At 37.0% G+C, this 12,177-nt stretch overlaps 3 protein-coding genes across 4 annotated transcripts in view; 1 reads left to right on the forward strand and 2 right to left on the reverse strand.

The window, feature by feature from the left end:
- Positions 1-87: 87 nt before the first annotated feature.
- Positions 88-1,286, reverse strand: LOC108571189 (solute carrier family 35 member G1-like). Its single transcript, XM_017933180.1, has 3 exons — positions 975-1,286; positions 637-852; positions 88-570 (listed from the first exon to the last, which is right to left on the reverse strand). Exons 1-3 carry the CDS (start codon positions 1,284-1,286, stop codon positions 88-90), a joined length of 1,011 nt encoding a protein of 336 aa, XP_017788669.1.
- A 653-nt stretch (positions 1,287-1,939) lies between these two features.
- On the reverse strand, positions 1,940-4,366 carry LOC108571179 (ester hydrolase C11orf54 homolog). Of its 2 annotated transcripts, XM_017933171.1 has the most exons (8): positions 4,289-4,366; positions 3,499-3,538; positions 3,311-3,408; positions 3,140-3,238; positions 2,888-3,066; positions 2,553-2,814; positions 2,308-2,474; positions 1,940-2,156 (listed from the first exon to the last, which is right to left on the reverse strand). In XM_017933171.1, the coding sequence occupies exons 3-8, from the start codon at positions 3,387-3,389 to the stop codon at positions 1,983-1,985; spliced, it is 960 nt and encodes a 319-aa protein (XP_017788660.1). In that variant the 5' UTR covers positions 3,390-3,408; positions 3,499-3,538; positions 4,289-4,366; the 3' UTR covers positions 1,940-1,982. The 2 variants fall into 2 exon arrangements, with proteins under 2 accessions (XP_017788660.1, XP_017788661.1); XM_017933172.1 differs by lacking the exon at positions 4,289-4,366 and having other exon boundaries at positions 3,499-3,620.
- Positions 4,367-6,622: 2,256 nt separating this feature from the next.
- Positions 6,623-12,177, forward strand: part of LOC108571175 (receptor-type guanylate cyclase daf-11) — a 19,772-nt gene continuing 14,217 nt past the window's right edge. Inside the window, exons 1-2 of the mRNA XM_017933165.1 lie at positions 6,623-6,642; positions 10,261-10,528. Coding sequence (XP_017788654.1) covers positions 6,623-6,642; positions 10,261-10,528 — 288 coding nt within the window. The remainder of the gene's footprint in view (positions 6,643-10,260; positions 10,529-12,177) is intronic.

A 12,177-nucleotide genomic window follows, 5' to 3' on the forward strand; every position in this document is an offset into this window, starting at 1 on the left:
TAATGTTTTCACCATTCATAAAAATATGTATAATATTATCTATGTTTATGCTAAGCAGGTAAATAATTTAAGATACTGTATCTTTGACTAGGGAATAAAGTCACAAATACTATAAATTTCTTTCTCAAATCCCATACATATAACAGAGACTATAATTAGTAATGCTCCAATGATGCTGGTTGATGTAGGTTGATCTCCAAAGAAGTATATTTGTATAACATAAGCCAAAATAATATCCAAAGATCTAGTCACTGATACTTTTCCAGCACCTTCTATTTTTAGTGCATTAGTCACTAAAATTTGTCCTGATAATCCAGTCAGGGCTACTAATAATATTTTACTCCAGGTGATCCAGTCAAATGGTAACTTTGATTTTTGTTCATGATCATCTGATATAAGAAAAAAGAAAAATATTGCTGTAACAAGTGACCACCAAGATAAATTGAAGATTATTGCTGAATAATGTATTTCTGAACACTTTCTCATAATAACTATATTAAGAGCTGTGAAAAAGGTTGCTAAGATAGCACATACATATCCCATGATATTGTATGGTTCAACCCTTTGCATCTGAAAAAACAAATATTTTGTATGGAAATGTCAGTTTGTAGAAATTATATTAAGAACATTTTTTACCTGGAATAAAAGTGGAGGTCTAGCTACAAAAATAACACCTGCAAAAAGTGTACACATAACTATCACACGTAATATTCCACAAGGTTCCTTTAACAAAAGGAATGATAATGCAATAACAATTACTGGAGAACTAAGTATAATTGTTGTAGCATCTCCTATAGGTAATTTGCGAAAACTATAATATAATAATGACAGGGTTGCACCACCTACTACTCCCTAAAATATAGAATACATTATTAGGATATAATTTCAATTTATTATTAAGTTTTATAATTCCTTGGTTCTATTATTGATATATGGAAGACACAATTTTACTATTAATTTAAGAGTTACCATACCTGCAAATGTAAAAGCATTCTTTGTCCTTTAGGTCCAAAAAGACTTTTGGAAACTTTAATTGCTACACCAGCCATAACTAACATTTGTAGAATTGCTCTAATAGCCAGTAATACCATAGGGTGTACATTTTGTACTGCTTTGACTAATGCAGAACTAATTGTAAAAAATGTACCTGATAAAAATGCCAAAAATACTCCATACCATTTGGTACCTTCGTGATATGTCTCAGCAGTATTGGTAAATTGCTCCGTATAATGGTATGCTGGATGTATACTGTTGTAAGAAGTAGTAGATTCAATGCTGAACTTCATCGTTTGGCTACTTTAACATCTACGATACACGATTATACTGAACGAGACATTTGCGGTATACTACCGTCTACCGTTAGTACATCTGCTGTCTGATAGAATTAGCATACAGCTTTGCAAGTCAAACAGCTTATTAGGGATTAATGATGGTAGGAAGATTTGGAAAATGTAACGATCGGATTGAAACTGGTCTCAATGTAAAACAGTAGAAAAAGTTAATTACAACATAAACCAAGAATTTAAGGGAAAATTACATTTGTTACAACAACGATACGGATCACGTTAATTTTATCGTGGACAGTATTTTGCATTTTAAAATAATGCATTCATTAATATGATTAAAAGAAGTTTATCTTCTTAATTATATAACTGAATATAATTAACCAGAATTAAATTTTTTTGTTGAATGAATTGTACATTAATCAAACTGTGTAGTTTGAAGATGCGTTTATATGCTTTAGTTTTACTTCAGCACTTATCTTTATTATATCAATGAATTACTTTGAAAGATATATATTTTACTTTTGAATTATTTAAATTAAAATAATATTCATAATCTAGTTGTAAAATAATTTATACAATTATGTTAATTTAAACGGAAAAGGAATGTGTTTATAAGCTTATTACAATGTTACAATTATTTATTGCTTTACTATTTCTTCAACCTTACAAAATGTTTGTGTAATCATATAAAAAGAGTTAGTCCTTTCCAAACTGTAGAAGAGTTGATGGTTTGTCTACACGATAAAGTGTAGTACCTAAGTTGAAATATCCCAAATATTCTATAGTTTCTGGAGTTGTATCAATATGATAATGACCTCCTTCTCCATGGTGAGAAAAGCTATGAAAGTGTTGAACACGAAGATCAAGGTCCTAAAATTACAATACATATGCAATATATCATGAAATGGTATATGTAAATGTATGGTAGGCCAAAGGAGATTTTAAATATTTATCAATATTAATGTATATTCCTAAATATTTTGCAAGATCAAAATGGCTAGTTACATACAATTGTACTTACACTTTCAGAACTGACAAATGTACCAACAGCTACTAAAGGTGTTGACATGTTGAAGAAATTTAACCAGTTATTAAGTTGTGTTTCAGTATTTAAGGGGATTGCTGAAAAGTCTGCCATAACATGCTGTTTAACTTTTCCATCTTTCATTAAAAACGTTCCTCCCAATCCTACAATTAAAAAAATTTTTGCTCAAATGTTTAGCCATACCTATTAATTGATTTGATTAATAAAAAAAAAATACTTACCAACAAGATTATTTTGATACTGTTGTGCAATTGCCTTTTGCATACTAGCAATAAAATCATTATTTCCAGTACGTTTTTTAGCATGCACTTTTAAAACTTTTCCAGGCTTTCCTTCAGTAACAAATAAGTTGGCTAACAAAGCAAATCTTGTTTCACTATTAGGTAAATTCTGGAGCACACAGTTTCCATTTTCTTTATTTACAGATGCAATACGAGTTCCATTTTGTACATTAGATGGTGATATAGTCATGTTCATCATAAGCTAGAAAAAAAGATTTACATAGCTAGAGTATGTGAATACATTTACATTAGGTAATGTAAATGTATTATTATACCTCACAATTAGAATTGATGTGTGGCCATGGGCCAGCTCCTGCTCCAACAACAAAGGAATCCTTGTTGTATTGTAAGTGATTTAGAAGTTGTTGAATATCATATAACTTGTTCTTTTGCACAATGGGAAGAAGATACGATGGACCACCAACTTCTAAGAGTACTGGGTTGCCATTTAATCCTACAGATTTAATATAAATAATGTATTAACTTAAAATAGTATATAAGTACTATATATCTGAAGCATGAATTACCTGGTGCAGCAAGTGTAAAGGGTTGCTGGGTTAAATCTGGGCAATCAACAACTTCCACTTGAACCTCTACAAAATTTTTAGCTAATCCTTCTTTTAAAACTGTTAAAAAATATAAATTATGTAATTGAATTTTTTTTTACCAGTTTTAATTATAGTTTAATTTAACATTACCATCTTTTATTTCATCAAGAGATGGGGTATGTAAGTCCCTTTTTGTTATGGTAAGTCCACTGATATCCAATGTAGTCATTGTTGATATATTAATATAACTAAAAATTCGTTTTCAAAATATTAGATTAGTTTTATAACAAGTAGAAGTATAAAATAATACTGAGAGTAATGCATTTAGTTTAAATTACCTTTGAATAGAAATAGTATTATCGAGAAGACAACAAAGAACTGAAAGAAAGTTGAAAATTTTTTAATAGTAATGGCATCTTTTATCTAATCACATGTTTACGCATGAACCTATTTCGTAAGCATGATCTTTATACTGCGCAGAGCTGGAACACGGGACATAAGAGAGGCAAGAGGAGTATTCCACTCGGTTTGCTTTATTTCGCCTGTGACACTGCTTAAGCTATCACGCGCATACGCTGACATAATAGTAGGGAATCCCATATTCGAGTCTCTTGATCTCGGCACATGGTCTCTATGTGATCCATTCGTTCTCTTCGTCACGCGATAATATATGATCCAGTTTCAGCCAATAATAAAAATACGCATGCTCTGTCTTTAGGATGGTGATAGAGAAGTAGGTAGCCCTATTACACTACTCAATCAAACCTGTATTCCTTCCGCATGCCAACTTGCCACCTCTGCACAGTATAATCATTCGATAATGCGATTGTAAAAACTTTGAAAGTATTGAAAAAAATATATTATGAAGTCCGAATAACAATTTTAAACACGTAACATGTACATGTAGGTATATGCGTGCGCATGTATTAATAGTAACAAAGAAAGAGCAATTGATCTATTAATTATTTTTTAAATCTCAAAAAATTTCGCAGTAAATTGCGTAGTAGGTAATTAATGTACAAAGAAAATGGATATACAATCATAAATAAATTATAATATTTTAACATTACATTATTAACCAAAATGGTCTAACCATATAGGATCGGAATAGAAAAATTTAATATTTACCTATTAAATTTTATATTTTTATGGAAGATTTCAATAACCGTACAAGATACACGTACTTTACAAAAAGGAAAAATTAAGATACTAAACGGACGGATAAGATAGCAAAAGTTTTGAATGATGTCAAATACTTTGATGTTAGAAAATTACTTATAGTTCTCTTCAGAGATGGCAACACGATGCAGTTGTACACAATAAATCAAATGTTCGCGCGTTTAATACACACGCATGTCAAGTACGAAAATCTAAGTAAACAATCGCAACGGCATTAATACTTGTAGAGTAACTTTGTAGCAATAATTGTGATGTTACGTTACAGGTGAATTTTGTGCTTTATATGGATATGTGTGTACAAAGGTAATTCTGTATTTGAAACCATTCTTTTTCTTCATACTATCCGTATGAAATTTGTGTCTGCACTTAACGAGTGTGAATATAGTAATAATAGAATTTAAGGTTTGAAGAGATAGGGTATTGTTCTAGTTTCTATCGTTTCTTTACTGGCAACTTGTTTTTGTAATAAAATGTTCAGTTTTAGGCGACTTGTTCTAATTTCGCTGGAAAGTGTTCGAACAGGAAAAGTTGGAAAAGAGGGTTGGAATATGTCGGTGCTCGGTAGGGTTGTCGTGGATGCGCATTGGACGTTGAAGGAGTCTATCGCGTATCACTGGCGATGTTCCTGAATCGCATCGTCAGTATGCGGTCGCGCATTCCATGCGGGAACACCTGTTTGCTCTTTTGGCTTCTCCATCGTTTTCTCGATCTAAAATCGCGTAAAATATCTTCGTGTTTATCCATCATATTTTAATATAGAAATATAGAAGTAAAATTTTCACTGCATTCGTTAAATATTTGCAAAGAAAAAAGTAAGGGAAGAAAGAAGAAACAAAAAACAGTAAAGGCATAAAGAATATTCGTAATAAAAACAAATTCTTGTATCAAAATCAAAGTAAAAAAGTACAAAAGGAAAAAAGAAAGAGGAACGAAACATTCTGTTCGACAGATTCGTATGAAACATACCATCGGACGATAAGAAAAAAATTTCGAAAAACGAGCACAGTTGTCTCGAGATTACCGACTGAGCGATTGAAGAGGGTGGGGGGGAAATATCGTTAAATACGTATCGGTGTATCCATGTGACAGGTCGAAAAGCAAGAACGGAGTAGCGTTGAGCGGGAAAAGGAAAGGAAAATTGAGAAAAAGAGCGAAGGAGACGAAGAATTAAACCGCGAGAGAGGAACGTTCTCGTGACTTCAACCACGTGTCTCTCGTGGTCCTCGTTTAAACACGCGTAAGAGCAATTTTCTCTATTGACGTATTTACGCCGGTTATTCGTGAGTTGCTCGTATTTGACGGACACTCTTCTCCCTCCTTGACACGCAGATTTTTTTCTAAAAGATTATTTTCCCAATATACGATCCTTCGGCATGCGATCTTATTAAAATCGATCATCCTTCTCATCTCTTCTCACATGCATCTTTCTTGGATGTCAATGTGATCGATTATTCACAGTTTACCTTCCCCTCCTCACCGCGGCATGTAACTAATCCTACAAATGTTTTCTTCGTTGCATGCTATAATTCAGAATGTTCCTTCTTGGTGTTCCAATTAAATATTTCTTCCTTCTTTCTCTTTCCTATTTGTTCTTCGAGAAATTTTCTCAAGTTCACGCGACACGAAATTCTAGCGTTTGTACAACAACCCGGGGGACTTGAAACGTTTAAGCATCGCGCAGCTACGCTCGAGTTAAATTACCGTACAACTAATAAGATTTTGGCACAGAGACTGTTCGACGCAGGTGGTCTTGGGTTCACTTTCAAGATCAAGCCAAGAGTGAATTAACGACTGTATCAAATTTCTTTTGCCTGGTAATTAAATCGAATATAGATAAAAAAAATTTTTCTTCTTTTTTTTTTCTTACGAGAAAACTAGAAAAGTAGAAGAATAATGGTACACGAAATTAATCGCGTGAAGATTTTACGAAGCGTGACAAGAAGTTGGGAATCGACGGTAGGGAATACGAAATGAAAAGGACCGCGGTGAATCGCGGTTAGCGTTTTTAATCGTGCTGGCAAGACCGCGAGGCACATCGTATGTAACTTACATACATACGTAAGATTGCAGCTGGTAGATTATTTGTAGTCGTTGCCATTGAGATGGTTTGATGGTAGCCCCTTCCCCGCGTACCTTTATATCGAGACTGAATGGACAGAGAGAGCAGCCTCCTCTATGAGATAATACGCCTGGTTGTGCCTAAGCCATTCAGGCCCCAAGTCGGATCCATCGAATCGCGAGAGATCGCGCGAGGTGAGGGTGGACATCGTGGCCCCTGCAGTCATGCTCACCATACAAAACGAGTGAGTATATCGGTTTGCATGCGATATCGTAACTACATACACGATACATCGGCCTGCATTCGATGCATCCATTTCAACATCTGCCCAAATTGCCCGTGCTTTTTCACATCTCTAGCTTTTCAGAACAAACGCCGCCATAACTGATGCTTCCATCCTTCGAGCTGCTACTTTCTTCCATCCATGGTTTCCAAGGGTCGCCTCTCTCACTCTCTCGATTCATGACTTTTCAGCGGTTACCAAGCTTATATACAACCACTCTGGATTAAGTAAATATTCTCTGGGTAAATCCACGGGAAGGCTTCTTCGCCTCCCCCTATCGAACCTTTCTCACCGTTTTACTTCCGTAACATTACTCGCTTTCTCTCTTTCTCTCTCTCTCTCTTTGTGTTTCATTCACCTAAACGTGTTACTTTTTTCTATCCGTTTACAGTTTCACGATCACACACAGTCCAACGATAGGAGCGTTTTAAGAAAATCCAGCATGTTAATCTCGGCCGGCTATCTACCTTTTCACAAGAGGATAAAATAGAGTCGCCTAGCTCGATGCATTCATCATACTCTACAAACTTTCTTTCAACGACCGAAATATTCTACTCTTATTTCTTCTTACTTTCACCATCTTTGTTGATGGGTTCATGGTTTCGCGGTGATTACGCGGCTTAGAGATAGAACGGTATCTTATAAACGAGTACGTGGCAAGCCTCGAAAGTAAGCGATTCCCGTTGGCTTTGTTGTTACAAGATTCTTGGATAAGATAGTCCGTTCAATATGATCGTGCGACGACATATTTTTTAATAGCCATCTATTCTAATTCTACTGTCTATATAGCTTCTTAATCTTGTATAGAATCTCTATATACCAGCGGTAGCTTTACCTCAACTTCTCTTATCTCTTAACTTTCGGATCATCTGGTACTCAGGCAATTTCATAAAAAAAAAAAAAATTGTAGATACGATTCTGAATGCTCTGCTCGTTTGTACGTAATGTTTCACAGTTCCTAGTACACTTTTACAGTTCACGAGGTTTCGCTTGTAGGGAGAGAAATCCGTGACACGACGCAAGCAATTACGAAGGTGCGGTTCTAGGTAGATGCCGTGACGTGGTTCCTCGGAACGACGTGGATTCCCTTTGCATCGTACGTATAGTAGTAACATGGCAATAAACCACTACAGCGGCGGTGCATAATCTAATGGCGCGTTGCCTCCTGCGACAAGTATGGGACAGTAGAGGGACGGCTTGAACCGTGCCTTCCTGCGGTTCATTAATTACAGCCTGCTCTTGGCCAGCATCACGTTTATTCCGATCGTTGAGGCGACAACAACCAGAGGGTTGGAAAACTATCGTTACACGTGTCTACGACATGCCTGCCTTCTCAAATTCTTTCCCATTTCACTGGACAACTTTTCAAACAAGCTCACACCATACACACACGTGTGCAAAGTTGAAGAAAGTTACGTTTCGAATCATTCAAGTCTCTCCCTAGCTAAAAATCCTCGGATCTTCCGTCACGTCTGATAATTCGTACGTGAAACGAGTTTTCGATGTTACTTTACCCTCTGTCTATCTATCTACGGTTGTCCGAGAACTTTTGTATTCAGGATCCATCCGAATTCATAGAAGATTCCAACGATTTTACACGTTTGTCTGCGAAATTTACGGCAGAAAGGATCCCAGACGACAGCAATCCACGAGATTGCTTTTCTCATTCTTCCTTTACACACTATTGCAACTTGACATTTTTCTCTTTTTTCTTCTTCTTTTTGTTCCACTTTGAACCGCAATTTCGGTTGCTGTTTCTCACCATCGACCCAACGTTTTGTTTTTCATTCGATGTACTTACATACGTGTCACGGTCGCACGGGTAAATTTGACTTCTCCCGAATCCCACGGGACTCTTGGCCGTCTGTGTCAACAAGTGTGTCGCGTGATACCTTCGTATTCATTCGTGTTAATGCACAACGTATACGTATGCGCCTACTTCACCTCTGCCTTTATTACAAATTATCAATAGCCACGTTGTATCTTCCGCTAGAAACGCGTAGATTTTTCCTACGAAAAGCACAAATTGAACGTTCTCCTTCCTGTCCTTTTCTACGGTTCGTTTAATCCGATTGTTCGTTACGGTTGTTCGCTGGAAATGAAGTAAACTGGCACACAGGGTAATACAACGGTAGGGTGAAAAGTTTCTTTTCGTCGTAGGTTTGATTTCACGGTAGTTAGTTCCCGTTGGTGGTAACTTTGGGGAAAATAGAAGAGAAGAATAACGCGCGATGAAATTGTGTCGTCGAGGACGATTTACCTCGGTCTCTAACTTCGTTGTACCAAGATTATTGCCTCGTATCCAGAGAACAACAGGCGATGTACGTCGCAGAGGATCACTTTGTTCGCCTGTGGTTTACAGAAACCAGCTGCAACAAACATCTCTCTAGCTTTCTCATTCTCCACGTTCTGTGCGCGTTCTCGCCAAGTTAAACAGCGAACATTGTTTTCCGATTGCACCAATTAATCGAATCATGTGAAGTTGTCGAAACGGGAAACTTCTGATTTCTCTACCGTCCTCTCTCGACCACGAGATAGATTCTTCCCGTGTATTTCTCCGAAGGTTGAAAGAAAGAAAAAAAAAAGGAAGATACAGGCAAGTGGAGTCGATAAGAGAGGAGAAGCAATGGATTTACCTACTAATTTGTCTGAAGAAACTGTATACTTGTGACAATCAGCCCACTATTCAACGAGCGAGTCTGACGTTCGTTCGATCGTTTCTCCTTAGACGTTTGATTTTCTTTCACTATGTTCCAACGAGAGAGAACACGTGTATCAAAGAAGCTGCTCGAGTAGAACAAACGCGAAAGGCTTTCCTTCATTCTTCAGACGTTGCTCGTTCATTATTCGTTTGCTCGATTATTTCATTTCCCCTGTGAATTAAATGGAAACAAAGGACACCGGAAAGTTATGAGAATATACCTTTACGTACACGTTCAATTCCTGTAAAATATCGCGCAGGTTGAAATGTCGATAAAGGGTTGGAACGAACGAGTAGGTTGATGTTTTACCGTGATCGTTAAATTCGTGGCCTCGTCTATCGATACATATACACACACACGCGTACACACACGTGTACGTATATAGAATACACAGGCGTAAAATTTGTTTTACCACAGTTCGCGAGGGTGTGTATACGTTGCGATGGTGAAACTACTCGCAATACCTACTCTCGCAGGTTAAATGTATATCTAACTTTGAATCGGTTAAAGAATGACCCTTGTGTGCTGTGTAGTTGAGAGTAAATAGTCTCCTCTTAATGTAGTTAAGTGTAAAGTAGCTCGCATAGTTTAATTACAATGCTTGCCCCGCTTGTTGCGCTTACACGCACGCTCACCTATACAACCTTCGCCACTTCCTATATACATACTCGCGAAAGCTTCAATGCGAATGTACGTTATACACCTGCAACAATATTATACCTGTACGTACTTTTTACCCGATTGAGAAATTGTACGCTTCGATGAGAAACTATGTAATTGTCGTCGCGATCGTGATTTTCGTCGATTCACGATCGAACAGAGGTTTCAACAGTTTCGAATTTGTGAGAAATTCAGGAAATCGGGGAAATTATTTCAGCATGTCACCGCGTAATGGCTCGTGCGTGGCGGAAGTAAGCTCGGTGAGAAGCCTTTCGTCCGACGATGTCTCGGCGACGAAGACGAACCGAAAGAAGTCCTGCTGGGCACGTGCCACGGATCCAGCTCATCGTCGTGGACGTCGAATTCAGCTGCTGCAAATGCTGGTGCTACCATTTATACCGATCCTAGCGTTGATCGTCCAGACGGCTAACACCCTGCACGACATTCTCATCTATCGACAGGAAGTCTCTGACATCGAATCGCAGGTAATCTCACGATTAAACGTTTAAGGAGTAGAAGAATGTTGATGGTATTCTAACGTTTCGTTTGTTGCATTTAATAACTTTCACGATAGGAGAGCTAGCGGAACTTTGGCGAGAAAATTAGGTAGAGCTGTACAATTGGTAATTTGTTCGAAGTCCTGTGATGTTCTTTGTGAGAAGACTGCTCGACGAAAGCTACTTTTCAGAGGAAAACGTGAAGGATGTACCTACACTACTGAGCAAATGTTTCGAATCACTGTGCATTGCGAGTTATAGAAAAATTTTCAGAAGAAAGATAGCAATTTGAAGAATTTTCTTATTATTTAAATCGGTCGAAATGAGGCAAAGTGATATTGATCTCCACAATGTTAATTTCAAAACTATAAAGATAATTCTAAAGAATAATTCTTAATTTCGTTATAATTCTAATATTCTGAATCTTAATTCTATTATAATTCTAATATTCCAAATCTTAATTTTGTTATAATTCTAATATTCTAAATCTTAATTCTACTATAATTCTAATATTCCAAATCTTAATTTTGTTATAATTCTAATATACCAAATATTAATTTCAAACGTTTGGCCGATAGTGTAGCCTCAGTAGACAGGAGAGTAAGTCAGTAAAGGATGAGACAATGAGATCGAGGTTCAGAGATAATTAACATCAAAGCACGGCGTGCAACGATTACTGTTTACGAAAGAAAAGAACGACTAAATCCAACAGAGATGTGACAAGTGTGGTACACAACAAATTCCTACGATATCTAAGATACTTTCCTAAGGTCTCCTCTCTCACACAGGCGTTACACGTTCGATTAAACGCAGACTTTCCTAGGTAGATCTCGCAATTGGAAAGTAAGCTCGTACTTGTTCGTCGAAGACACCGTAATTAGGCGAGGAATGTAATTAGGTCGAACACGTATAATTCAGTAGGAATCGATCGATAAACCGTCTAAAAGTAACGAAGGAACGAGTAAACATTCACCACACCTACGCAGTCATCCCTTACATCGTTTCTTCGCTATGCGTTCTCAATGGAATCGTTCGTTTCTTCGATTGTTTCAGCACACAGCTCGTGTGCCTGCACGAATCGGTGTGCCTTTGCTCTATGATTTACGATGATCCGATACGCCGACGCGTTTCACCTCCAACCGATCAACCGTTGAATAATTCTCCACGAAAATGAACTACAGCTTGTTAAACTGTACACGTAAATCGCGTGTTACGCTCCGACGTTCGATTCCAACGTTAACTCTGTTGTTTACCGGAATTCACGGGATTGAGTGTTCTTTTATCGAGGGAGTGAAAAAACAAAAGAAAAGAGAAGAGAAGCGCGGAAAATATTTTTTCGATGGACGAGTTTGTCTGCGGGTGAAAAACATCGAATATGCAACAGTTTTGTTTGTGCGTAGATAAAAAAGAAAAAAAAGAGAGACGTTAATCGAGAAGTTTGCGCGAGAAAAATCTTTTTCATTCTTCCTCTATCTCCCTCGAGCAATTTATTCGAAACGTCTCACTGCCCTCGTGATAAGGGAGAAAATTCTCGTTCTTGAGATATAAAGAAAGATTATCGGCATAATTTTTTTTTTTTTTTTAATTGGTTATGTAAAGTCGCATCAACCACATTTATGGGTTATTAGCGGCTGTTA

This window comes from Habropoda laboriosa, unplaced genomic scaffold (assembly GCF_001263275.1).
Source record: "Habropoda laboriosa isolate 0110345459 unplaced genomic scaffold, ASM126327v1 scaffold119, whole genome shotgun sequence".
In the NCBI taxonomy this organism is placed as follows: domain Eukaryota; kingdom Metazoa; phylum Arthropoda; class Insecta; order Hymenoptera; family Apidae; genus Habropoda; species Habropoda laboriosa.